Genomic DNA, 26,049 nt, shown 5'->3' with positions numbered 1-26,049 from the left:
GTTTTGGAAACAGTTGACAAATTTTGTTTTTAATTGGCGAAATAATTACATAAAATAATTGAAATTTTGTAAATTTTTGAAGTTAACAGATAATTTACATGAATGTTTGTTATGCTCCTAAGCCAAGTTAAGGAAAACTTGCTCGATGCATAATGAAAAAAAAAAAATTCTTTTCTCAAAATTGCTCTGTCCAAGTGTGCATGTACGTTAAATTTGCAGACATAACGTGTTGGTTTTTGGAGCTGGGCAGTATTGAAATTTCAGGTTCGGTATCTGTATTTTTGATGTGATTTACCTTGGTATCGGCACAGTATTTGGTATTAACACAATACCGATACCAATATCGAGTGGTATTTTCGGCATACTTTTCTTTAAATGCAAACCCGAATTAAGACTCAACTGTTTTTCTGTCAATTCAGAGGAAGAATGGTGTACATTCGCTCTTCTTTTCAGCCATTTTGTGTTCGTCAGATACATTGTTAGTGCTTTACTAAATGGTGGGAAACACTTTTTCAGCACCAAAATTTCGGTATTTTGAAACTTGCTCGGTAAATAGGTATTAACATATATTTCTGATACCAAAGTGAATATATGGTATACCGCCTAGCTCTATTGGTTTTGTGTAAAGAGGTTTATGATCATAACATTTTGGGCAGTATAGTCATTAAAATTTAATACACTGACCAACAGAAAGACACTTAAGTTACTGTTTGATTTAACATAACATACCTACTGCTTTAATAACAAAGCTGTAGTTATTATAAATTGTACATTTGGTTGTGTCGACTCAATTTTCTGTGTAATTTTGCTTTTGACTTGTATATTGTAGGTGGTGTAGTCGAATTTCGAACAGTCTGTCTATAGACAGTTTCTCTTTGTTAGTCCTCTCCCTGTCTAACCAGACGGGCCTATAGGTTTCATCTCCACGTTTTTATCTGTCTGACCCACATAGTTTACTGGACTTTTTTTTCCCACAATGCCTCAAGATACTAAGGTAAAATTTTGTGTGTATGTTCATCATGTAGATTTACAGATCATGTTTGAATTTCAGGGGCCATAACTCTGTCAAAAATGGAATTTATGCATGTCTGACAGAGTTACGACCCTTGAAGGTTTCAAACACGCCTGTCCTGGGCTTAACCTCTGACATCGCCAATGACTAAGTCCTGACCGGGGGGGGGGAGTAAGAGTTGAGGTGGGTGGAATTTGGAATACAAATTTAGAAGTTAGGTCAGAGACCTAAGACCAAAAGCAGCTGATTCACTCACTCTAATCTTGTCTGGAATAAAAAAACTTAAGTCCAAACATAAAATTTAAAAAGCTCGGACGAAAAGGTTTTAAGGTGATTTGAGCAATTTAATGGGCTGCCAAAATAAAGTGTGTTGGACTGTTTACAAAAAACATAAACATAAATTTTTGAACACTGGCCGAATAATTTAAAGTCCGACTAAGCCCTTACCTGGAGGCGAAAGTTCTTGTAGGAAGGTTGGTGTTATGGCGATCCCAAGTAGTGACGGACATTAAGCACTGGAATGTGGTGTAGGTAGCGTGTAGCAGGTAACGCCCTCGTGATGGCTGGGTAGTCCTGGCCTATGACAGTCTTGATGACTCTATGTAGAGCTGCGTTGTGTAGCAGGTAACGCCCTCGTGATGGCTGGGTAGTCCTGGCCTATGACAGTCTTGATGACTCTATGTAGAGCTGCGTTGTGTAGCAGGTAACGCCCTCGTGATGGCTGGGTAGTCCTGGCCTATGACAGTCTTGATGACTCTATGTAGAGCTGCGTTGTGTAGCAGGTAACGCCCTCGTGATGGCTGGGTAGTCCTGGCCTATGACAGTCTTGATGACTATGTAGAGCTGCGTTGTGTAGCAGGTAACGCCCTCGTGATGGCTGGGTAGTCCTGGCCTATGATAGTCTTGATGACTCTATGTAGAGCTGCGTTGTGTAGCAGGTAACGCCCTCGTGATGGCTGGGTAGTCCTGGCCAATGACAGTCTTGATGACTCTATGTAGAGCTGCATTGTGTAGCAGGTAACGCCCTCGTGATGGCTGGGTAGTCCTGGCCTATGACAGTCTTGATGACTCTATGTAGAGCTGCGTTGTGTAGCAGGTAACGCCCTCGTGATGGCTGGGTAGTCCTGGCCTATGACAGTCTGGATGACTCTATGTAGAGCTGCGTTGTGTAGCAGGTAACGCCCTCGTGATGGCTGGGTAGTCCTGGCCTATGACAGTCTTGATGACTCTATGTAGAGCTGCGTTGTGTAGCAGGTAACGCCCTCGTGATGGCTGGGTAGTCCTGGCCTATGACAGTCTTGATGACTCTATGTAGAGCTGCGTTGTGTAGCAGGTAACGCCCTCGTGATGGCTGGGTAGTCCTGGCCTATGACAGTCTGGATGACTCTATGTAGAGCTGCGTTGTGTAGCAGGTAACGCCCTCGTGATGGCTGGGTAGTCCTGGCCTATGACAGTCTTGATGACTATGTAGAGCTGCGTTGTGTAGCAGGTAACGCCCTCGTGATGGCTGGGTAGTCCTGGCCTATGATAGTCTTGATGACTCTATGTAGAGCTGCGTTGTGTAGCAGGTAACGCCCTCGTGATGGCTGGGTAGTCCTGGCCAATGACAGTCTTGATGACTCTATGTAGAGCTGCATTGTGTAGCAGGTAACGCCCTCGTGATGGCTGGGTAGTCCTGGCCTATGACAGTCTTGATGTCTCTATGTAGAGCTGCGTTGTGTAGCAGGTAACGCCCTCGTGATGGCTGGGTAGTCCTGGCCTATGACAGTCTGGATGACTCTATGTAGAGCTGCGTTGTGTAGCAGGTAACGCCCTCGTGATGGCTGGGTAGTCCTGGCCTATGACAGTCTTGATGACTCTATGTAGAGCTGTGTTGTCCATTTCCGGCACTAGGAGTCCTGGTTGTAGGAGTAAATTCTGCTACTTGGTGAGGCAGACCAAACTCACTCCATCACTGGTGGTGGTCAGATGGAGTGAGTACTCACTCCATCACTGGTGGTGGTCGGATGGAGTGAGTACTCACTCCATCACTGGTGGTGGTGGGATGGAGTGAGTACTCGCCCTCGCCACTAGGTAGTATTTGGAAGGTGAGCAGTTGGCTTTTGGTGTAAAGTCTGTCTCCTCTGGTGTCCGTCCTGATGAGGGGTGTGGGAAGTAGCCCCGTGGTAAAGCGTTCGCTTGATGTGCGGTCAGTCTGGGATCGATCCACATTGGTGGATCCATTGGGCTATTTCTCGTTCCAGCCAGTGCTCCACAACTGGTGTAACAAAGGCTGTGGTATGAACTATCCTGCGTGTGGGATGGTGCATATAAAAGATCCCTTGTTGCTAATTGAAAAGAATAGCCTATGAAGTGGCGACAGCGGGTTTCCTCTCTCAATATCTGTGTGGTCCTTAATCATATGTCTGACGCCATATAACTGAAAATAAAATGTGTTGAGTACGTCGTTAAATAAAACATTTCCTTTTTTCCTTCCATCCTGATGAGGTGCTTATACTGCAGTTTGGGTTTGGGAGCCGTCAGGAAAAACTGAGGGGGGTCGTGGGGGTAAGGTGGAAGGGACTACTGCTGGCTGTTGAGCCACCAGTTTTGGCCCCTTCCCCGTGCCGTCCCGGGTGCAGGGTTCCTCTTCCGAGTCCTCTTCTTAGGTTGTACCAAGTCTCCGTACACCAAAGTCAGGGTTGTCCATGACCTGGTGTATGCGACTCAGTAGTTTTAACAGCATTACATAACTTGTAATCAGTCCCCCCAGGGGGGGGGGGGGGGTTAAGTTGACAGAGCACAAAGACACATCCAGCTTCATTGTCACTGAGTTTAGGAATGGTACTTTCAGAATGTTTGTTTCAATATTGTCTGTGACTTGTGTTTTGTAGGTGGAGCAGTCGAAGCTGGGACAATCTCTGTCTATAGACAGTTTCTCTTTGTCTGAATATTACGATGCTGAAGAGATTTTTGAGAATATCAGTGAATCTTCCTCAGAGGTATATATAACTTGTGTCTGTTCACCAATAAATCTGCATTTACTTTTTTATTTGTTTTGTTTGTTTCTCTGTTGTTTTTTCTTTCTTTGTCTTATTGTCTGTTCTCTGTCAGTGTCTTTGTATGTCTGTATCTGTGTCTATCTCTGTGTATCTGTCTCTGTCTGTCTGTCTCTGTCTGTCTGTCTGTCTCTCTGTCTGTCTCTGTCTCTACATGTATCTCTATCTTTGTCTGTCTGTCTCTCTGTCTGTCTGTCTCTCTCTCTGTGTGTGTTTGTGTGTGTGTGTTTGTGTTTGTGTGTGTGTGTTTGTGTTTGTGTCTGTCTGTCTGTGTGTCTGTCTATCTCTGTGTGTGTGTAATATGTGTTATTTTAATTTTGTGTTTGTGTTATAGCATTCCGATGAGGCTTCCAGTGATGTGTCTGACGATTTTGAGACCGAAACTGATGCTGTTAGTGTAACATGTGGTAAGCTGTTAGGTCTTTTATAGAACTTTAGTTTCATCTTATTTCTACAAGGCACACTGTATCATGACAGAAAAGCACCCTTTTCATTGGTTAATTAATCCTGTCTCTGGGATGGTGCATCTAAAAGATCCCTTGCTACTAATGGAAAAATGTAGCAGGTTTCCTCTCACTGACTGTCAAAATGATCATATGTTTGACATCCAATAGCTGATGATTGATAAAAGCAATGGGCTCTAGTGGTGTCGTTAAACAAAACAAACAAACATTGGTTAAATGATCTTGTTGTCTGGCTGGTAGACCGTTGTTGTTACCTAGCTTTTGTTTATCTCAAATAATACTTGTTATATATCAGCTCAGAGAATGAGCAAGGTTACGGTACATAAATAAAATGCAGTGCAATTTATATAATAACTGTACCAGGTACTAAAAAAAGTAAAGTTTGTTTTATTTAATGACGCCACTAGAGCACATTTAAAAAAAAAAAATCTTATCATCGGCTATTGGACGTCAAACATATGGTCATTCTGAGACTGTTTTTTAGAGGAAACCCGCTGTCGCCACATAGGCTACTCTTTTACGACAGGCAGCAAGGGATCTTTTATTTCGCTTCCCACAGGCAGGATAGCACAAACCATGGCTTTTGTTGAACCAGTTATGGATCACTGGTCGGTGCAAGTGGTTTACACCTACCCATTGAGCCTTGCTGAGCACTCACTCAGGGTTTGGAGTCGGTATCTGGATTAAAAATCCCATGCCTCGACTGGAATCCGAACCCAGTACCTACCAGCCTGTAGACTGATGGCCTAACCACGACGCCACCGAGGCCGGTAGGTACTAAAATTACATGATTAATGGCACTATAAAATATTTCTGGGACTTCGTTGATTCAGACTCATGTCAGACAAAACCTCGTCCCAGAAACGATTATTTTTTTTAAATATAATTTTCTTTGCACATATTTTATTTTGTGTGCGCAGCTTCCGTGGGTGAGTTTTCGTCGGTGTACCCGACCGGACGCCGCTCCAAGCTGCCGGCTCCGCGGCCCGACACGGGCGACATCAGTCTGTGGAATCTGTTGTACAAGAACATCGGCAAGGACCTCACCAAGATCTCCATGCCTGTCACGCTCAACGAACCGCTCTGCACCCTACAGGTCAGTTGGTACACGGTCTGGGGTTTGGGGCAAATTCAGAAATAAAAAATATTGTTGTTATAAAACTTGTTAAAAGTTCTTCATTGTGTCTGTCTGTCAACCCCGTCTCTCCCTCCCTCCTCTCTCTTTCTCTTTTTCCATATCTTCATCCCTTCCTTTGTCTGTCTCCCCCTCCCTGCCTTTCTCCCTCTCTCTTTCCCTTCCTTTTTCTTTCTTTCCTTTCATTTTTTTCTTTCTTTCTTTCTTTCTTTCTTTTCTTCCCTACCTCCCTCTCTCTGTCCCTCCCCCTCTCTCCCTCCCTCCCTTTGTTCCTCCCCCTCTTTTTGTCCCTCCCCCTCTTTTTGTCCCTCTCTCTCTCTCTCTCTCTCTCTCTCTCTCTCTCTCTCTCTCTCTCTCTCTCTCTCTCTCTGTCACCTTTTCTCCCTCTCCCTCCCTCCCTTTCCCTCCCTCTCCCTCCCTTTCCCTCCTCCCTTACTGTCTCTATGCGTCTGTCTCTATTTCTCACTCTGTATCTGTCTATATATGTCTTTCTCTCCGTCTCTCCTCTGTCTCCTCTGTTTCTGTCTCCGTCTCTCTCTGTCTGAATCTCTCTAAGTCACTAAATAACTTTACTGCTAGTGATCCAGTTATATTTTCTCATTGTATTCTGTTTTCACAGAGACTCTGTGAGGAGCTTGAATACAGTGAATTGCTGGACAAGGCTGTGGAGTTTGATGATCCTTACGAGAGAATGGTAAATACACAACACATTCTACTTAACACAGTCACACACAGGTTCTTGTGATCCTTACGAGAGAATGGTAAATACACAACACATTCTACTTAACACAGTCACACACAGGTTCTCGTGATCCTTACGAGAGAATGGTAAATACACAACACATTCTACTTATCGCGGTCACACACAGGTCCTTGTGATCCTTACGAGAGAATGGTAAATACACAACACATTCTACTTATCACGGTCACACACAGGTATCGCGGTCACAACACAGGTCCACGTCCTCGTGATCCTTACGAGAGAATGGTAAATACATAACACATTCGACTTATCGTGGTCACACACAGGTCCTCGTGATCCTTACGAGAGAATGGTAAATACACAACACATTCTACTTATCGCTGTCACACACAGGTCCTCGTGATCCTTACGAGAGAATGGTAAATACACAACACATTCTACTTATCGTGGTCACACACAGGTCCTAATGATCCTTACGAGAGAATGGTAAATACACAACACATTCTACTTATCGTGGTCACACACAGGTCCTCGTGATCCTTACGAGAGAATGGTAAATACACAGCATATTCTACGAGAGAATTATCGCTGTGGTCACACACAGGTCCTCGTGATCCTTACGAGAGAATGGTAAATACACAGACTTATATTCTACTTATGGTAAATACGCGTGGTCACACACAGGTCCTCGTGATCCTTACGAGAGAATGGTAAATACACAGCATATTCTACTTATCGCTGTCACACACAGGTCCTCGTGATCCTTACGAGAGAATGGTAAATACACAGCACATTCTACTTATCGTGGTCACACACAGGTCCTCGTGATCCTTACGAGAGAATGGTAAATACAGTGTCCTCGTGATCCTTATGAGAGAATGGTAAATACACAACACATTCTACTTATCGCGGTCGCACATAGCCCATAATAATGAAACGACTTCTCATAATAATATGTGACCAGGTCTGTGAAAAAGAGCACCGATGAGGCATGACCTCATTCATGTAGCAAACAATGTTTAAAATGACATCATATGGAATTTCAATTGTACATGTAGCATATGCATTGGCGTAGCATGGGTTGCCAGCGCCCGGGGCAAGGCAAGTATTGCGCCCCCCTAACCAGTGGACCGTTAGCACTCCCCGAGTCCCTTCCACCAATCCAGAATTTTGTGCCCCGCCCCCGCTACGCCACTGAGCATATGTGGGACACTTGGTTGTTGAGAATGATGTCAACATGACTAAACAATATATATAATAAGTGAAAAAGGAAAGTGTTTTTCAATTAAATGCTGTCCGTTTGTTATCTTTCATGATGAATGAATAGTTTGGCTATACATGTACATGTATATTAATTGCCTGAAGACAACTCTTTTCATAATTACATGTTCAAAATTCCAGTCCTCATATATATATATCTCTTTGAGCTGAACACACCCGTGTGACCATTGGCTATGAAAAAAGAAATGCTTAAATAATATTTTGCTATTTTTCCTCACCTGTACCTTTTTTTATAAGGGGAAGGATTTAGCTCAGTCGGTAGAGTGCTCGCCTGAGGTGCTTGTGTTGCAGGATCAAACCACCTCGGTGGATCCATTCAACGACGCCACTAGAGCACATTGATTTATAATTATAATGAAAGCATTTAAGTGTTTAACTTTACCCCATTTGGGGATTTTAACTTTTTGACTTTTAAGCTAATTTTATTTCTATTTTCCCATTTTAGGATTTTCAGTTTTTGACGTGTAAGCAAATATTTATTTCAGTTTTCCCATTTTGAGATGTTTACTTAGTGTTTAACTTTTTGACTTTTAAGCAAATATTTATTTTAGTTTTTTCATTTTGTGATTTTTATTTTGTGTTTAACTTTTAAACTTTTGAGAAAATATTTATTTCTGTTTTCCCATTTTACTTAAGCTACTGTCACACCGTGCCGGATAGCGTTAACGGACGTCCGACGGAGAGCAAAATTTTCAATCCGTTCTTCTCCGTTCACATGCGTTTCCTGTCCGTTTGTCGTTCGGCGAATGCGTTCCATGTCAGGCAAGGTTGTTGTGTGTTCCTCGTCCTGTACTTGTCAGTTCGCATTCGTTGATGTCCGGTGGACGTGACTCACGGCCGGACTACTACCTGACATGCATCAGATGAACTGGAGGTGTACAGCATGTTCAGCGGACGATTACCTGATAAGGAATGCATGGGAACTGATGAATAACGGATGTGTAACAGGGCCCACAGGACAAAACTGACGACTTCAGGAAAAGTACAGTATAAGTACCGTACATGTAACGGGTCTTCACCGGGTCCGAAACGGACAGCGATGTACATCATCCGAGGTATATAATGTGGCTTCCGTCTCACCCTCTCAAGACCTTCATGATGGAGTGTCGTGTGAGACTCCACCTGCAGTATCAAGTGGCCCTGATCCAGGCACAGATTGACCTGCTAGATGCCAATCTCAACATCTATGCCCATGTCTTCCCAGAGGCGTTCCTTCATGGCCTTGTTTTTGTAGTCCTTGTGCTTCGAATTCCAAAGGCAGGGATGCTCCACAACCCATTCCAGGACTTGGCCTTCTTCCTGCTCATTTCGTAGGCAGCAAGACTTCTTGGGCTTCTTCTTTGACTTTGATTTATGTGATGAAACTGATGAATGGCTAGGAGTGGGAGAGACTATCTTGTAGGGACCCCTTCAGGCTCAGAAAGGGCTTCTTCCTGTGGCTCATCATGGGCTTTTGAGACTGGAGGTGCATTCTTGTCTACGACTGCAACTGCCTCTAGGGTGTTGGCCCGTTCTGCCCCACTGTCGGAGGAAGGAGAGGGGGACCGGGAAGCCTTCCTCCGTGCCTTGGCCTTGCCCTTCCCAGCCTTCCCGGACTTCCCCATGGTCATGTTGGAGAGAGGTGTTGAGCCAACTGGAGCCTGATGATATGTGCACCCTGTGTTCAATTCACCGGACTATTTATACCCGTTTTGTCCATCACGTGACCTGTACAAATATGTTCGAAGAACGTTTTGTCAGTTTCTCATGCATTCCGCTTTCGTTTTGACCGGATCTTGTCCGTTACTCATACGGTAATGTCTGTTACAGTGGCCGGCAATTGTCCTGTACTTGTCCGGTGATTGTGCGGTCATTGTGCATTTTTTCCGCTAAATATTGGGTGTTCTTCCGTTTGAAGGGCCTCCAGCAGCAATGGAGACGACTTTCACCACCAGATAATTTTCTTTCGCTCCGTCGGACGTCCGTTAACACTATCAGGCAAGGTGTGACAGTAGCTTCAGTGTTTAACTTTAAAACGTTTTAGCAAATATTTATTTGTTTTCCCATTTGGGGATTTTCACTTAGTCTTTAACTTTCAAACGTTTTAGCAAATATTTATTTGTTTTCCCATTTTGGGATTTTTACTTAGTGTTTAATTTTTGACTTTTAAGTAAATATTTATTTCGGTTTTCCCATCTTTTGATTTTTACTTAGTGTTTTAACTTTTTGACTTTTAAGCACATATTATTTATTTGTGTTTTCAGACCTATATAGCAGCATTTGCTGTGAGTAGCTATGCAAGCTCGTTCTACCGCGCGGGGAACAAGCCATTCAACCCGTTGCTAGGGGAGACGTACGAGTGTGTACGAGAAGACAGAGGCTGGCTCTTCGTCTCCGAGCAGGTGGGTTACCTAGCAACCTGGCTATTCTCATTCAGGTTTATGTATTACATACAATTAATAATCTAGGCCTTAATTTAGAATTGGAAAAAAGTGGTTGAAGTTACATCTCCTTTCCCGGGAGAAAGGGAAGAAGTTTGATAAAAATAAACATTCATTGCTAAATTTAAAAACGTTTGCGGCTTTCCTCTCTAAGATTATACATGAATGTTAGAAGAATGAATGTGTCATTAATAAATCATGTACCCAGTGGTTGTGGTGTTAAACAAAACAAACTTTCGAAATGTTTGGTCACGTTCTGCATTCATTCAGAAAGGCCGTGGTATGTGCTATCCTGTCTGTGGGATGGTGCATATAAAAGATCCCTTGCTGCTAATCGAAAAGAGTAGTCCGTGAAGTGGCAACAGCAGGTTTCCTCCCTCAGTATCTGTGTGGTCCTTAACCATATGTCTGATGCGATATAACCGTAAATAAAATGTGTTGAGTGCGTTGTTAAATAAAAAGTTTCCTTCTTTCCTTCATTCAGAAAGGTTCTGAATTATGCATTCGGTTATTAATGGAAAGAAGACAACTATTAAATGTAAAAAAAATTGTTATATATGTCTGTTGGTGATGCTTTGTGTTTTTGTTTTAGGTCAGCCATCACCCTCCAATATCTGCCTGCTTCTGTGAATCGAAAAACTTTACCTTCTGGCAAGGCAAGTGGAATAATTTCAAACTATTTTCCTCCTGTGTACCTTTGTGTATCAAAACCGAATACATTAATGTATGTTGGAGATCGTTTCTGAGAGGTCATGACCCAGTTTAGTGTTATTGTAAGGAAATGTAAAGTGACGTCATTGGAATACTGACGTCATTCAAATTCAAAATTAGCTATATTATAACAATGCTACACCACATTAAAATGCTCGCTTTTCATCAGTTTCATTTTCCGAATGGTTGGCAAATGTTTTAGAGTGCTCTATTTTGTTAAGGAAAATGGATCTGTTAGTATAGTAGTGATTTGGTTATGACGTGGTATATATGCTTAAAGCCAAGCATCCATAAGCCATGACCCAGTTATGCTACATTCTGTAACAACATAATTTAGTTAGTTATATTGTTTACATTTTCATTGTTTCGAGGTATGTAAGAAATAGAATACTACATTCGTGTCCGTTTGATACCATTTATCTTACAACTTGTTGTTTAAAAACGTATCAAACTCACTTTCGCTTATTGGATACATTTCGTAAGATAAATGGTATCAAACGGACACTCATGCATTATTCTCTATGTACGTTGTGTCAAAAGTGAACCGATGAATGGGCACGTAATGCTGTTATGAATCATGTTAAAATACCCAGGTTTCCTTTTCTCCTACGTATAATATTTGAATCCATAGGAAGATGTTGTAAATCTGAAGATGGCAGTATCATAATTTAAACTATTCGATTTTGATGTTTAACTCTTAAATTTTTATATTGATGTTGTTTATCACTTCATGTATTGCAGTTACCTTAGTTTGACACCCAATAGCATATTAATTAATTCATTCATTCATTCATTCATTCATTCAATAATTCATTCATTCATTCATTCAATAATTCATTCATTTTATTCATTCATTTCATTTCATTCATTTCATTCATTTCATTCATTCATTCATTCATTCATTCAATAATTCATTCATTCATTCATTCATTCATTCATTCATTCATTCATTTGATTTGATTTCATTCATTCCATTCCATTCCATTCCATTCATTCATTCATTTAATCATTCATTCATTCATTCATTCATTCATTTATTCATTCAGTCAATTATTCATTCATTCAATAATTCAATAATTCATTCATTCATTCATTCATTCATTCATTCATTCATTCATTCACATTTGATAAATCAGTTGTGTATTTTCTCGTCAGTTATTCGGCTAAAAATGTAACATGTTTATTTTTCCAGATATCCGAGTTAAAACCAAATTCTGGGGTAAATCCATGGAGATACAGCCATTAGGAACGGTCAACGTTTGCTTGCCCAAGTAAGTTCATTTGCTGGGTTTTGTTACGGCCGTTTCACAAATGATTACATCGATGTTGTAGTACGTTTATGTCTGATGGGGTTTTGTTATCGCCGTTTCACAAATGATTACATCGATGTTGTAGTACGTTTATGTCTGATGGGGTTTTGTTATCGCCGTTTCACAAATGATTACATCGATGTTGTAGTATGTTTATGTCTGATGGGGTTTTGCCTTCCCACCACTCTCTGCCCCTGTGTGAATAATTCTTTAACATATGACTCGCAGCAGTCAGCATCGGTGGTGCTAATTTCATTGGACTTTTTGGCTTCATGGGCAATTCATACCATAGAGTGGCCAATTAGATGTTTTTAAATCAATTGCCCGAAATGGAATCAGGTTTTTTCACACTCCCATCCAGTACCCTAAATCTGGCTTGTTAAATGCCATGGTATGCACTGTCCTGTCTGTGGAAAAGTGCATATAAAAGGCTCATTTCTGTTTTACAGTACATTGTTCGTTTCATTCGTTCGTTCGTTCGTTCGTTCGTTCGTTCACTAATTCATTCCATTGATAAATTGTTAAAATAACCATGTTGGACACTAGATAGCCATGGTTTAAAATGTATTGAGGTGTTATTAAAAATATATACCTTTCCTTTTTAATCTGTTCTGTAATTCGTGTGTTGCAGGTTCCAGGACCACTACAAGTGGAACAAAGTGACCACGTGTGTTCACAACGTGCTGGGAGGGCAGCGCTGGGTCGACCAGTACGGAGAGATGTACATAACCAACGGTGGCATAGTCTGCAAGCTTACATTTACAAAGGTAAAATGTCTAAAATACTGGCCTTAATAGTGGCAGGCAACTAACTGTGGCATAGTCTTCAAGCTTACCTTTATAAAGGTAAGATATCTAAAATACTGGCCTTAATAGTGGCAGGCAACTAACTGTGGCATAGTCTTCAAGCTTACCTTTATAAAGGTAAGATATCTAAAATACTGACCCTAATAGTGGCAGGCAACTAACTGTGGCATAGTCTTCAAGCTTACCTTTATAAAGGTAAGATATCTAAAATACTGGCCTTAATAGTGGCAGGCAACTAACTGTGGCATAGTCTTCAAGCTTACATTTATAAAGGTAAGATATCTAAAATACTGGCCTTAATAGTGGCAGGCAACTAACTGTGGTATAGTCTTCAAGCTTACCTTTATAAAGGTAAGATATCTAAAATACTGACCCTAATAGTGGCAGGCAACTAACTGTGGCATAGTCTTCAAGCTTACCTTTATAAAGGTAACATGTGTTAGTGGCAGGTAACCAACTGCGGCATAGTCTGCAAGCTGACGTTTACAAAGGTAACATGTGTTAGTGGCAGGTAACCAACTGCGGCATAGTCTGCAAGCTGACGTTTACAAAGGTAGCATGTGTTAGTGGCAGGTAACCAACTGCGGCATAGTCTGCAAGCTGACGTTTACAAAGGTAACATGTGTTAGTGGCAGGTAACCAACGGTGGCATAGTCTGCAAGCTGACGTTTACAAAGGTAGCATGTCTTAGTGGCAGGTAACCAACGGCGGCATAGTCTGCAAGCTGACGTTTACAAAGGTAGCATGTCTTAGTGGCAGGTAACCAACGGCGGCATAGTCTGCAAGCTGACGTTTACAAAGGTAGCATGTCTTAGTGGCAGGTAACCAACGGCGACATAGTCTGCAAGCTGACGTTTACAAAGGTAGCATGTGTTAGTGGCAGGTAACCAACGGCGACATAGTCTGCAAGCTGACGTTTACAAAGGTAGCATGTCTTAGTGGCAGGTAACCAACGGTGGCATAGTCTCAAGCTGACGTTTACAAAGGTAGCATGTCTTAGTGGCAGGTAACCAACGGCGGCATAGTCTCAAGCTGACGTTTACAAAGGTAGCATGTCTTAGTGGCAGGTAACCAACGGTGGTATAGTCTCAAGCTGACGTTTACAAAGGTAGCATGTCTTAGTGGCAGGTAACCAACGGCGGCATAGTCTGCAAGCTGACGTTTACAAAGGTAGCATGTCTTAGTGGCAGGTAAGCAACGGTGGCATAGTCTCAAGCTGACGTTTACAAAGGTAGCATGTCTTAGTGGCAGGTAAGCAACGGCGGCATAGTCTGCAAGCTGACGTTTACAAAGGTAGCATGTCTTAGTGGCAGGTAAGCAACGGTGGCATAGTCTCAAGCTGACGTTTACAAAGGTAGCATGTCTTAGTGGCAGGTAACCAACGGCGACATAGTCTCAAGCTGACGTTTACAAAGGTAGCATGTCTTAGTGGCAGGTAACCAACGGTGGCATAGTCTCAAGCTGACGTTTACAAAGGTAGCATGTCTTAGTGGCAGGTAACCAACCAGAGTAAGTTATAGGGGCTCAGTTGTAGAGTGCTGTCTCCGGTGCAGTGGGTAGTTGGCGTGATCGCTCTCTATGGACATGGGCTTTTTTCCCATCCCAACCAGTGCCCCATCCAAATTGCAGTGACCATTGTAGATAGTGTCCTGTCCATGGGAAGGTGCATATAGAAGCTCCCTTGTTGGTTTATATTAAGAGTAGCCTTGGTGATGTCAGTAAGTTTCTTGTCTCTCATATTTTGCCTCAGCCTCATTTGTCTCTCTTTCTCTCTTCTCTCTTTCTCTCGTCTCTCTCTCTCTCTCTTTCTCTCTCTCTCTCTCTCTCTCTCTCTCTCTCTCTCTCTCTCTCTCTTTCTCTCTGTCTCTCTCTCTCATGTCGAAATAACTACTATAAACACACCAAATAGATGTAGTTTAATTTGTACTAAGGTTTTAAAAATCAGTGATTTTTCAGACTAAATTATATATAATAATAGTTTTTCATATAATTTAAAAGCTATGTAATCCTTGTTTTGTAACCCTTGTTTTGTAACTTTGTTAGGCGAGTCACTGGTCGTCGAAGCGTTATGAGGTTCAAGGTGAGATTCTCAATCCGGAGGGCAACGTGGTGCACAACCTCTTCGGCAAGTGGAACGAAGCTTTCTACTGTGGGCACTCGTCATCCGCTCGCTGTATATGGAGACAAGGTAATGTGCTGGTGTTTATAGACAAGGTAATGTGCTGGTGTTTATAGACAAGGTAATGTGCTGGTGTTTATAGACAAAGTAATGTGCTGGTGTTTTTATATACTGGATAATGGACAGGTGCTGGGGTATTTACAGGTAATGGTCGTGTCTGTTTATAGAAATGTTAATGATCAGGTTTATTTACAGTGTAATGGTCGTGTCTGTTTATAGAAATGTTAATGATCAGGTTTATTTACAGTGTAATGGTAATGAACAGTTGGAATAGGTGTCTAGTAGCGTCGTTAAATAAAACAGTTCCAATAGGTGTCTAGTGGCGTCGTTAAATAAAACAGTTCAAATAGGTGTCTAGTGGCGTCGTTAATTAAAACAGTTCCAATAGGTGTCTAGTGGTGTCGTTACATAGAACAGTTCCAGTAGGTGTCTAGTGGCGTCGTTAAATAAAACAGTTCCAATAGGTGTCTAGTGGTGTCGTTAAATAAAACAGTTCCAATAGGTGTCTAGTGGCATCGTTACATAGAACAGTTCCAATAGGTGTCTAGTGGCATCGTTACATAGAACAGTTCCAATAGGTGTCTAGTGGCATCGTTACATAGAACAGTTCCAATAGGTGTCTACTGGTGTCGTTACATAGAACAGTTCCAATAGGTGTCTAGTGGCGTCATTAAATAAAACAGTTCCAATAGGTGTCTAGTGGCATCGTTACATAGAACAGTTCCAATAGGTGTCTAGTGGCGTCGTTACATAGAACAGTTCCAATAGGTGTCTAGTGACGTCGTTAAATAAAACAGTTCCAATAGGTGTCTAGTGGCGTCGTTACATAGAACAGTTCCAATAGGTGTCTAGTGGCGTCGTTAAATAGAACAGTTCCAATAGGTGACTAGTGGCGTCGTTAAATAGAACAGTTCCAATAGGTGTCTAGTGGCGTCGTTAAATAGAACAGTTCCAATAGGTGTCTAGTGGCGTCGTAACCATAGAAAAGTTTCAATAGGTGTCTAGTGGCGTCGTTAAATAAAACAAACTTTAACTTTGTTACAGGTGCTTCCTCAGTGTAAACATTGTCAGTGTACACCGACTGTGCGCCACAGTTTGGTGGAGTGTAATCATCTGAAGCTGACGAGATTTGATATATTTGGCAACAGAAATGTTATGGAATCTTTTCAATTCCACTCAGAATTAATTTTAAGTTTTTAAAACACTTTGATTTCTATACATAGTTTTAAAATATACTTACCTTGATATTTGTATTGTGTTGTACTTTTTCCCCACAGCTCTTTATACTGTGGTTTTAAATAATTATATAAATCGTTTTACTTAATCATTATAAATAATATTTCCATACACTTTGCTGACACCCAGTAGCCGATGTGTATTTTTGTGCTGAGGTGTCTTTAAACATTCATTCATTCATTCATTCATTCATTCATTCATTCATTCATTCATTCATTCATTCATTGTTACAGGTGCTATGCCAGAAGACAGTGATTTGTATTACGGGTTTTCGCAGTTTGCTATAGAGCTTAATGAACTCGACAAGGATCAGATTAAGTTTTTACCACCGACAGACTCTCGGTTCCGACCCGATCAAAGGTGAGAAACAGATTGATTTATTTTTTAAATCAGTTTTTAAGTTTTTGAAATTTATTTAAAGGCGCTTACCCTAGTTTCAACCCATATAAATGCACACTAAGTTGAGTTAATCTGCAAACCTGTAACACATTTGAATAATGTTACAACAATGTGAAATAAGAGTCTGTGACGTTGAAATGGTGAAAAACCCTTTAAAATAGACTAAAACTTTACTCCATAACCTACCGGCCTCGGTGGCGTCGTGGCAGGCCATCGGTCTACAGGCTGGTAGGTACTGGGTTTGGATCCCAGTCGAGGCATGGGATTTTTAATCCAGATACCGACTCCAAACCCTGAGTGAGTGCTCCGCAAGGCTCAATGGGTAGGTGTAAACCACTTGCACCGACCAGTGATCCATAACTGGTTCAACAAAGGCCATGGTTTGTGCTATCCTGCCTGTGGGAAGCGCAAATAAAAGATCCCTTGCTGCCTGTTGTAAAAAAGAGTAGCCTATGTGGCAACAGCGGGTTTCCTCTAAAAAACAGTGTCAGAATGACCATATGTTTGACATCCAATAGCCGATGATAAGATTAAAAATCAATGTGCTCTAGTGGCGTCGTTAAATAAAACAAACTTTACTTTTTACTCCATAACCATTAGTTCTTCGACGCATGTGCATTAAAAAAAAAATGAAAAATGCATTTCGTGGTGTTAGTAACACTAGGATGACCAGTAACACTTTGGACATATGGAAATCAGTAACCTAAACAATTAAATCTAAATAATGTCCAGTTTCAATTATCAACAATGGGTCTAATAGTGAAAAATATGCCATAGTGTTTAAAAAATAGGGTTTGTCACAGGCTGCGATCACTTTCTTTTTCCCCATTCAGAATACAAACAGGATTAGATGGAAAAAAGTTCTTGTTATGTATTGCAAAAGGTATATGTTTAATGGCAACGAAGAAAACCAAAATCAAATGTTTTGTTAGAAAAGATCTTTAGAGAGAGTAGTGTTAACTTAAAGATGTGTTAAGAGTGTAGTGTTAACTTAAAGATGTATTAAGAGTGTAGTATTAACTTAAAGATGTATTTAAGAGTGTAGTTTAACTTGAAGGTTTAAAGGTTTATTTACAGTTTAATGGTCGTCTATTTATAGAAATGTTAATGATCAGGTTTATTTACAGTGTAATGGTTGTGTCTGTTTATAGAAATGTTAATGATCAGGTTTATTTACAGTGTAATGGTTGTGTCTATTTATAGAAATGTTAATGATCAGGTTTATTTACAGTGTAATGGTTGTGTCTATTTATAGAAATGTTAATGATCAGGTTTATTTACAGTGTAATGGTTGTGTCTATTTATAGAAATGTTAATGATCAGGTTTATTTACAGTGAAATGGTCGTGTCTATTTATAGAAATGTTAATGATCAGGTTTATTTACAGTGTAATGGTCGTGTCTATTTATAGAAATGTTAATGATCAGGTTTATTTACAGTGTAATGGTCGTCTATTTATAGAAATGTTAATGATCAGATTTATTTACAGTGTAATGGTTGTGTCTGTTTATAGAAATGTTAATGATCAGGTTTATTTACAGTTTAATGGTCGTCTATTTATAGAAATGTTAATGATCAGATTTATTTACAGTGAAATGGTCGTGTCTATTTATAGAAATGTTAATGATCAGGTTTATTTACTGTGTAATGGTCGTGTCTATTTATAGAAATGTTAATGATCAGGTTTATTTACAGTGTAATGGTCGTGTCTCTTTATAAAAAAAAGTTGATTAGGGCTCATATTTTCGAAGCTATTTTAGTGCTATGAAATTGTAAAACCCTCGTAAGCTGTGACGCAACTATGGCATATTCTGTAGTGATGTCACAAACTTCCGTAGTTTTAAGGTAGCTAAAAAAAATCATGTTTAATATAGTGTAGGTGTATTTGCTAGATATAGTTCTTGGCCCTGTTCAAAAAAGGGATCTTAGTGCTGGGATCACCGTATGCACTACCTTATGCACTTAAGGTGATCTTAGCACTAAGATCGTTTCGTGGAAAAGGGCCCTGGTCTGTATTTATAGGAGTGAAATAATTTTCAGTTGTCATGAGCTTTAGCGAATGACAATGAACATTATCTCATGAGGGACATAAACATGATACGAAATGGAAGGGAGTTTAATATCCTATTTATTACTGATAATCAATCTTAATTTATATTGCTCAACTTTAAACCTTAAAGTGAATCAGAAAAAATTGGGGGTCAAGCTGCTTGTTTCTGAGATAACGGGTAGCGTCTATGACTACCCTAGTTCTGCACAAAATTCGGGTACTTTTTTTTTACAGGTACCCCATACATGTTTCAAGCACAAGGCTACTTGACACATTGGTACTAGATGAAATAAAATTGCATATTTTTTTTACCCAGATGAAACTATTATTTTTAACAACCAACACACTCACATTTATAACCAATCACAGGACTTGTGGTGTTCACTTCTCTATCAAAAGTTGGGTGCACCTCGAACTTTGACCCAGCCGGAAGTTATTTGGTCTAGTGCTACCTGAAGATTGTTAGACAGTTTGGTGTAATGTTCTTACCTGGAGGGTCGGGACATAGCCCAATGGTAAAGTGCACACCTGATGCATGGTCAGTCTAGGATCGATCCCCATCGGTGGGCCCATTAGGCTATTTTTTGTTTTAGCCAACTATTGCACCACGACTGGTTTATCAAAGGCCGTGGTATGTACTATCCTATTTATTGGATGGTGCATATAAAAGATCCCTTGTTACTAATTGAAAAATATAGTGGGTTTCCTCTCTAAGACTTATGTCAAGATTACCGTATGTTTGACATCCAATAGGCGATGATTGATAAATCAGTGTGCTCTAGTGGTGTTGTTAAACAAAACTAAACTTTTAACTTTGTTACCCAGAGCTAGCCCTGTCTTTAACCAGTCCAGTGACTGTGACCTAGGTTTCCCTCGTGTTGCAGGTTACTGGAGGAAGGTCGTATAACCGAAGCCGAGGCCGAGAAACAGCGTCTGGAATACAATCAACGAGAGCGGCGGAAGAAAGACGGGGAAACGGAGCCACGCTGGTTTAAGTAAGATCATTAGAGCTGGCGTCCTCTTCAACCAGTCTCTCGTAGTCGATATAAGTCACACTTCTAGGAATACACTACCTTTCAGTGTCAATGAGTCGGATGTAACAAGACAGAGCCACACTGGTTTTAGTAAGATCATTAGAGCTAGCGTCCTCTTCAACCAGTCTCTCGTAGTCGATATAAGTCACACTTCTAGGAATACACTACCTTTCAGTGTCAATGAGTCGGATGTAACAAGACAGAGCCACGCTGGTTTTAGTAAGATCATTAGAAATAAAGTTACTCTTCAACCAGTCTCTCGTAGTCGATATAAGTCACACTTCTAGGAATACTCTACCTTTCAGTGTCAATGAGTCGGATGTAACAAGACAGAGCCACGCTGGTTTTAGTAAGATCATTAGAAGTAAAGTTACTCTTAACCAGTCTCTTGTTCTTATAATTCACACTTCTAGGAATACATTACCTTTCAGTGTCAATGAGTCGGATGTAACAAGACAGAGCCACGCTGGTTTTAGTACGATCATTAGAAATAAAGTTACTCTTCAACCAGTCTCTCGTAGTCGATATAAGTCACACTTCTAGGAATACTCTACCTTTCAGTGTCAATGAGTCGGATGTAACAAGACAGAGCCACACTGGTTTTAGTACGATCATTAGAAATAAAGTTACTCTTCAACCAGTCCCTTGTAGTTGATATGTCACACTTCTAGGAATACACTACCTTTTAGTGTCAATGAGTCGGATGTAACAAGACAGAGCCACGCTGGTTTTAGTAAGATCATTAGAAGTAAAGTTACTCTTAATCAGTCTCTTGTAGTTGATATAATTCACACTTCTAGGAATACACTACCTTTCAGTGTCAGTGAGTTGGATGTAACAAGACAGAACCACGCTGGTTTTAGTACGATCATTAGAAGTAAAGTTACTCTTCAACCAGTCTCTTGTAATTGTTATAATTCACACTTCTAGGAATACACTACCTTTCAGTGTCAATGAGTCGGATGTAACAAGACAGAGCCAAACTGGTTTCAGTAAGATCGTAAGAGCCAAAGTTACTCTCTAGTTCTTATAATTCACAACTCTAGGAATACACTACCTTTTAGAGCCACGCTGGTTTTAGTAAGGTCATTAGAGCTAGCGTCCTCTTCAACCAGTCTCTTGTAATTGTTATAATTTACACTTCTAGGAATACACTACCTTTTAGTGTCAATGATTTGGATGTAACAAGACAGAGCCACGCTGGTTTTAGTAAGATCATTATAAGTAAAGTTACTCTTCAACCAGTCTCTTGTAGTTGATATAATTCACACTTCTAGGAATACACTACCTTTCAGTGTCAATGAGTCGGATGTAACAAGACAGAGCCACGCTGGTTTTAGTACGATCATTAGAAGTAAAGTTACTCTTCAGCCAGTCTCTTGTAGTTGATATAATTCACACTTCTAGGAATACACTACCTTTTAGTGTCAGTGAGTCGGATGTAACAAGACAGAGCCACGCTGGTTTTAGTAAGGTCATTAGAGCTAGCGTCCTCTTCAACCAGTCTCTCGTAGTCGATATAAGTCACACTTCTAGGAATACACTACCTTTCAGTGTCAATGAGTCGGATGTAACAAGACAGAGCCACGCTGGTTTTAGTAAGATCATTAGAGCTAGCGTCCTCTTCAACCAGTCTCTCGTAGTTGATATAATTCACACTTCTAGGAATACACTACCTTTCAGTGTCAATGAGTCGGATGTAACAAGACAGAGCCACGCTGGTTTTAGTAAGATCATTAGAGCTAGCGTCCTCTTCAACCAGTCTCTCGTAGTTGATATAATTCACACTTCTAGGAATACACTACCTTTCAGTGTCAATGAGTCGGATGTAACGAGACGGAGCCACGCTGGTTTTAGTAAGATCATTAGAAGTAAAGTTACTCTTCAACCAGTCTCTCGTAGTTGATATGTCACACTTCTAGGAATACACTACCTTTCAGTGTCAATGAGTCGGATGTAACAAGACAGAGCCACGCTGGTTTTAGTAAGGTCATTAGAGCTAGCGTCCTCTTCAACCAGTCTCTCGTAGTTGATATAATTCACACTTCTAGGAATACACTACCTTTCAGTGTCAATGAGTCGGATGTAACAAGACAGAGCCACGCTGGTTTTAGTAAGGTCATTAGAGCTAGCGTCCTCTTCAACCAGTCTCTCGTAGTTGTTATAATTCACACTTCTAGGAATACACTACCTTTCAGTGTCAATGAGTCGGATGTAACAAGACAGAGCCACGCTGGTTTTAGTAAGATCATTAGAAGTAAAGTTACTCTTAACCAGTCTCTTGTTCTTATAATTTCTAAAGCGCATGATAAGAACTGGGAGGTTTTCTCATTCCAATTAGTGCTACACAAGTGGTATATGTTGGTCAGAAAGTGCTTATCCATCCATCCAACGAGTGTTCCTTCTGTCCGTCCGTCCGTCCGTCCATCTGTCCATTCATCCATTTAGTGTTTCATCCTTTTGTTTGGCCATCCATCTCTATTTTATTCCTGCTTGACTGTTGCTAATCTCTAACTCACTGCTCACTGCTAACTGTGACTGATAATTAGAGATTATTATACCAGCTTGTGTGTCGTACTGATTTTACGAAACGAGAGTCAGGATTTTTGTATTGCCAGAACGACAGCCAGGGTAATACATAAATCCTGACACGAGTTTTGTCAAATCAGTACGATTCACACGCAAGTGTAATAATTTCTTTATTATCAACAATTATACATATTATTATTTTTATAACACAGGCCCGTAGCCAGGATTTTGAGGGGGTGGGGGTTGGGGGTGGGGGGGGTTGTTTAGGCTTATGGTGAGGCTCATGGGGGGGTCCAGGGGCATATTGGAAAAAAAGAGCCACTGGTGGGGGGGTGTCGACTGACACCCCTGACCCCCCCCCCCCCCCCCCCCCCCCATTGGCTATGGGCCTGAACAAGCTAGGACCATGTCAAAATGTTTCAAATGTAACTAGGAGATGATGAAATGACGTCATTTTGAGAAGCAATTACACAAAGCTTAGACTTCGCTTCCCAAAATGACATCATTCGTTGTTGTCCATGAATATCTTGAACTATGTGGATAATAATGATATTTATTTATTTATTTCTCCAGAAAGACGATGACGAATGACAAGGAAGTGTACGACTTCACAAAGCAATACTGGGAGGCTCGCAAAGATCCCGGATTCAGTCGGATGTCCTTCGTAAAACTCTGGTGAAATGAAATGTTTTTTGCTGAGCAACAAGTCTTGTTGCCATGGTTACTGCCAGACAGGACCGTGATGCCTTCCATTGCTGTGTGACATATCTGTGACAGTCTTATCCTTGTTGCCGTGGAAACGTGGATTTTGCTGTGTGACATATCTGTGACAGTTTTATCTTTGTTGCCATGGAAACGTGGATTGCTGTGTGACGTATCTGTGACAGTTTTATTCTTGTTTAATGGAAACGTGGATTGCTGTGTGACATATCTGTGACAGTTTTATCCTTGTTGCCATGGAAACTGTGGGATGCTTTCATGTTGCTGTCACAGGTCTGTGACACGTATTGTCATTGCCATGGCAACTGTTGACAGATGGTTGCGTTATTGCTGGGTTGTGAATTAAATCCATGACGGTTATCCTTGTTGCCAGAGAAACTCTCCGATCTGTAAATTTTTGCAGTGTTGCAGATGTGACAATTTTCCTTCCTCGTTGCCATGGTAAGGAGCAGCCACTGACATAGCATCTTTTTATCTTTACCTTACAATCATTAAGGAATTTTTAGTTTTTAACTTGTGCTGGTTGGTGTGGACACTGATTCGGATTCGGATATATTTTGTGTGTGTGTCTGTTCATGTGGTTACCAATACGATGTATCCACTTGACAGTGTGTGCTTGTGGACACATTTCTGTATCTACCGTTACATGATCTGGTCGGGGGCAAAAAAAATTGATATTGTGGAGTAATCAATAATCGCACGCATCAAAAGTCCTGCGAAAAATGTATAGGGTTTTCTGTCTAAAACTATATATCAAAATTTGCCAAATAGCCAATGATTAATAAATCAATGTGCTCTAGTGGTGTCGTCAAACAAAACAAACTTCTTCAAAAGTCGTGCATGGCATCATTTTTCTAAAGCTCACGAACATGCGCGAACCAGTGACGTCATATTCACCAACAAATGAAAAGACAATACTTCCTGGTCCAATATCATATTATACCTAAAATGAAAAACATTTCGATAAGTGATTTACATCATTTGTTCTTTCATCAGTAAAAAGTCTGTTTTCTCTAATACCATATACAAGGATCATGAGATAAAATTGCCGAACATATAAATAGAATGGAGTGTGTGACTATTCATTACGTTTTAGATAGTACGCCAAAAGTGGGTTCTATTTAAAAACTTGCTATAACAGATGAATTTGGCAGTAGCTATTAACAACAAATATATATACTACCTGTATATATACAGCACTGGTCCAACTACATGTACATGATTATTTTACTGTTTGTCCGTATTATTACGAGCGCGACTACTGACTACTCCAGGCTATCTGCAGCTGTAACCCGGACGACACTCCACACCAGACAGGTGGAGACAGCCACTAGCTCTGGCATTTGTCAAATTCATCAATTGCGAATTTAAAAAACACAAACGGCTAATTTTATTTTAATTTGGCGAAATAATTTTATGAAATAATTGATATTTTGCTGGAAAATAACTGGGTTACTGTAATTTTTGAAGTTTAATAAATAATTTGGCGAAGTTTACTGCCAGTCCAGAGCTAGCCAATCCTATGTTATTTCATTGTGTCGGATTTTAGCCGCATTCGTGTCCGCGATCGCATACACACACGTGGACGCGCAACTGTATAAAGATGGCCCCTCATCACTTACATACATTTCTCGTTGTTGCCAAGGTAACTGTGGTGGAGAGACCTCCCACCCACCTTGCTCTTCCTTAGCTGTTCCTCACTGCCATCGTCATGGTGATATCATAGATTTTGTAGAGATTCTTGTTGTCACGGCAACCAACAAAAACAAAAAATCCCATTACAGATGTTGGCAAGGTTTTACATGTGATAAGCATTATACATATTCTGTTTATTCTATTCTATTTCTAATACTTGTTTAAAAATTACAATATTTATATATATATACATATTAGCATATCATGACAACTGTTATATTTATGTTCTTACAACATAATTAATTATTAGTCAATATATTGTTGGGTAATTAGTGTTGATGAAAGGACATTTTGGCTATGTATTGTAATTTCTTTGTACTGTAACATTGACCGTAATCTGTACATGGCATTATATGCTTTTTATTAAAGGTTAACTTTATAAGAAACTTAAAGACAGTAAAGCTGAAACCAGGCCCCGTGCTTATAAACCTTGAAGTCTAGACTTTAATAAAGTCCAGACTTTAACATCATGGCAACGCCATTCAAATAGCATTACATTAAAGTCTAGACTAGACTTGATTAAAGTCTAGACTTTAAGTTTTATAAGCACGGGCTACGACCAAAATAGCTTTTGTCATTACCTTTTCATTTTTTTCCTATAAACTTCTTCATCTTCTTCTTCTTATTATAACGGCTATTTAATGTTGTTGTTTTTAATCTTGAAAATCATGCATTAAAATTGCATTTAGGTTAAAACAAAAAAAAAACTTATTTTAAGGTGTAATCTGTGAGAATTTCCCCCAATGGCAGCTGTGTAATAGCATACTGAACATGATCCCATCACATAATGAATAAGAATTAAGAATGTCATCCCTGTTTTTAATTAAACTTTAGAACGTTCAGAATAGATATTTTGTAAGACAATTTGTGATGCTTGCATGCTAGCGGTAGTAGGAATAAACGTTTTTACTTGTTCTGGGCTTCTAGATTATGGTAGCCCCACTCCCATGGCTAGTGATATTCAATGTTAAGATAGATTATGGTAGCCCCACTCCCATGGCTAGTGTTATTCAATGTTAAGATAGATTATGGTAGCCCCACTCCCATGGCTAGTGTTATTCAATGTTAAGATAGATTATGGTAGCCCCACTCCCATGGCTAGTGTTATTCAATGTTAAGATAGATTATGGTAGCCCCACTCCCATGGCTAGTGATATTCAATGTTAAGATAGATTATGGTAGCCCCACTCCCATGGCTAGTGTTATTCAATGTTAAGATAGATTATGGTAGCCCCACTCCCATGGCTAGTGTTATTCAATGTTAAGATAGATTATGGTAGCCCCACTCCCATGGCTAGTGTTATTCAATGTTAAGATAGATTATGGT

The 26,049-nt window shown here is 40.3% G+C and overlaps 1 protein-coding gene across 1 annotated transcript in view; it reads left to right on the top strand.

Moving 5' to 3' along the window:
* LOC121387892 (oxysterol-binding protein-related protein 6-like) overlaps positions 1-25,736 on the top strand; it is a 119,138-nt gene extending 93,402 nt beyond the window's left edge. Inside the window, exons 14-25 of the mRNA XM_041519123.1 lie at positions 3,886-3,993; positions 4,385-4,457; positions 5,435-5,610; positions 6,269-6,343; positions 9,877-10,014; positions 10,646-10,709; positions 11,957-12,035; positions 12,706-12,841; positions 14,924-15,068; positions 16,529-16,655; positions 19,629-19,739; positions 22,881-25,736. Of these exons, the coding sequence (XP_041375057.1) occupies positions 3,886-3,993; positions 4,385-4,457; positions 5,435-5,610; positions 6,269-6,343; positions 9,877-10,014; positions 10,646-10,709; positions 11,957-12,035; positions 12,706-12,841; positions 14,924-15,068; positions 16,529-16,655; positions 19,629-19,739; positions 22,881-22,986 (1,338 nt within the window). The 3' untranslated portion in view covers positions 22,987-25,736. The remainder of the gene's footprint in view (positions 1-3,885; positions 3,994-4,384; positions 4,458-5,434; positions 5,611-6,268; positions 6,344-9,876; positions 10,015-10,645; positions 10,710-11,956; positions 12,036-12,705; positions 12,842-14,923; positions 15,069-16,528; positions 16,656-19,628; positions 19,740-22,880) is intronic.
* Positions 25,737-26,049: the final 313 nt, after the last annotated feature.

Source organism: Gigantopelta aegis, chromosome 13 (assembly GCF_016097555.1).
Source record: "Gigantopelta aegis isolate Gae_Host chromosome 13, Gae_host_genome, whole genome shotgun sequence".
Taxonomy (NCBI): domain Eukaryota; kingdom Metazoa; phylum Mollusca; class Gastropoda; order Neomphalida; family Peltospiridae; genus Gigantopelta; species Gigantopelta aegis.
The sequence above is the reverse complement of the archived record's forward strand: the minus strand, read 5'-3'. Positions and strand labels throughout refer to the sequence as shown.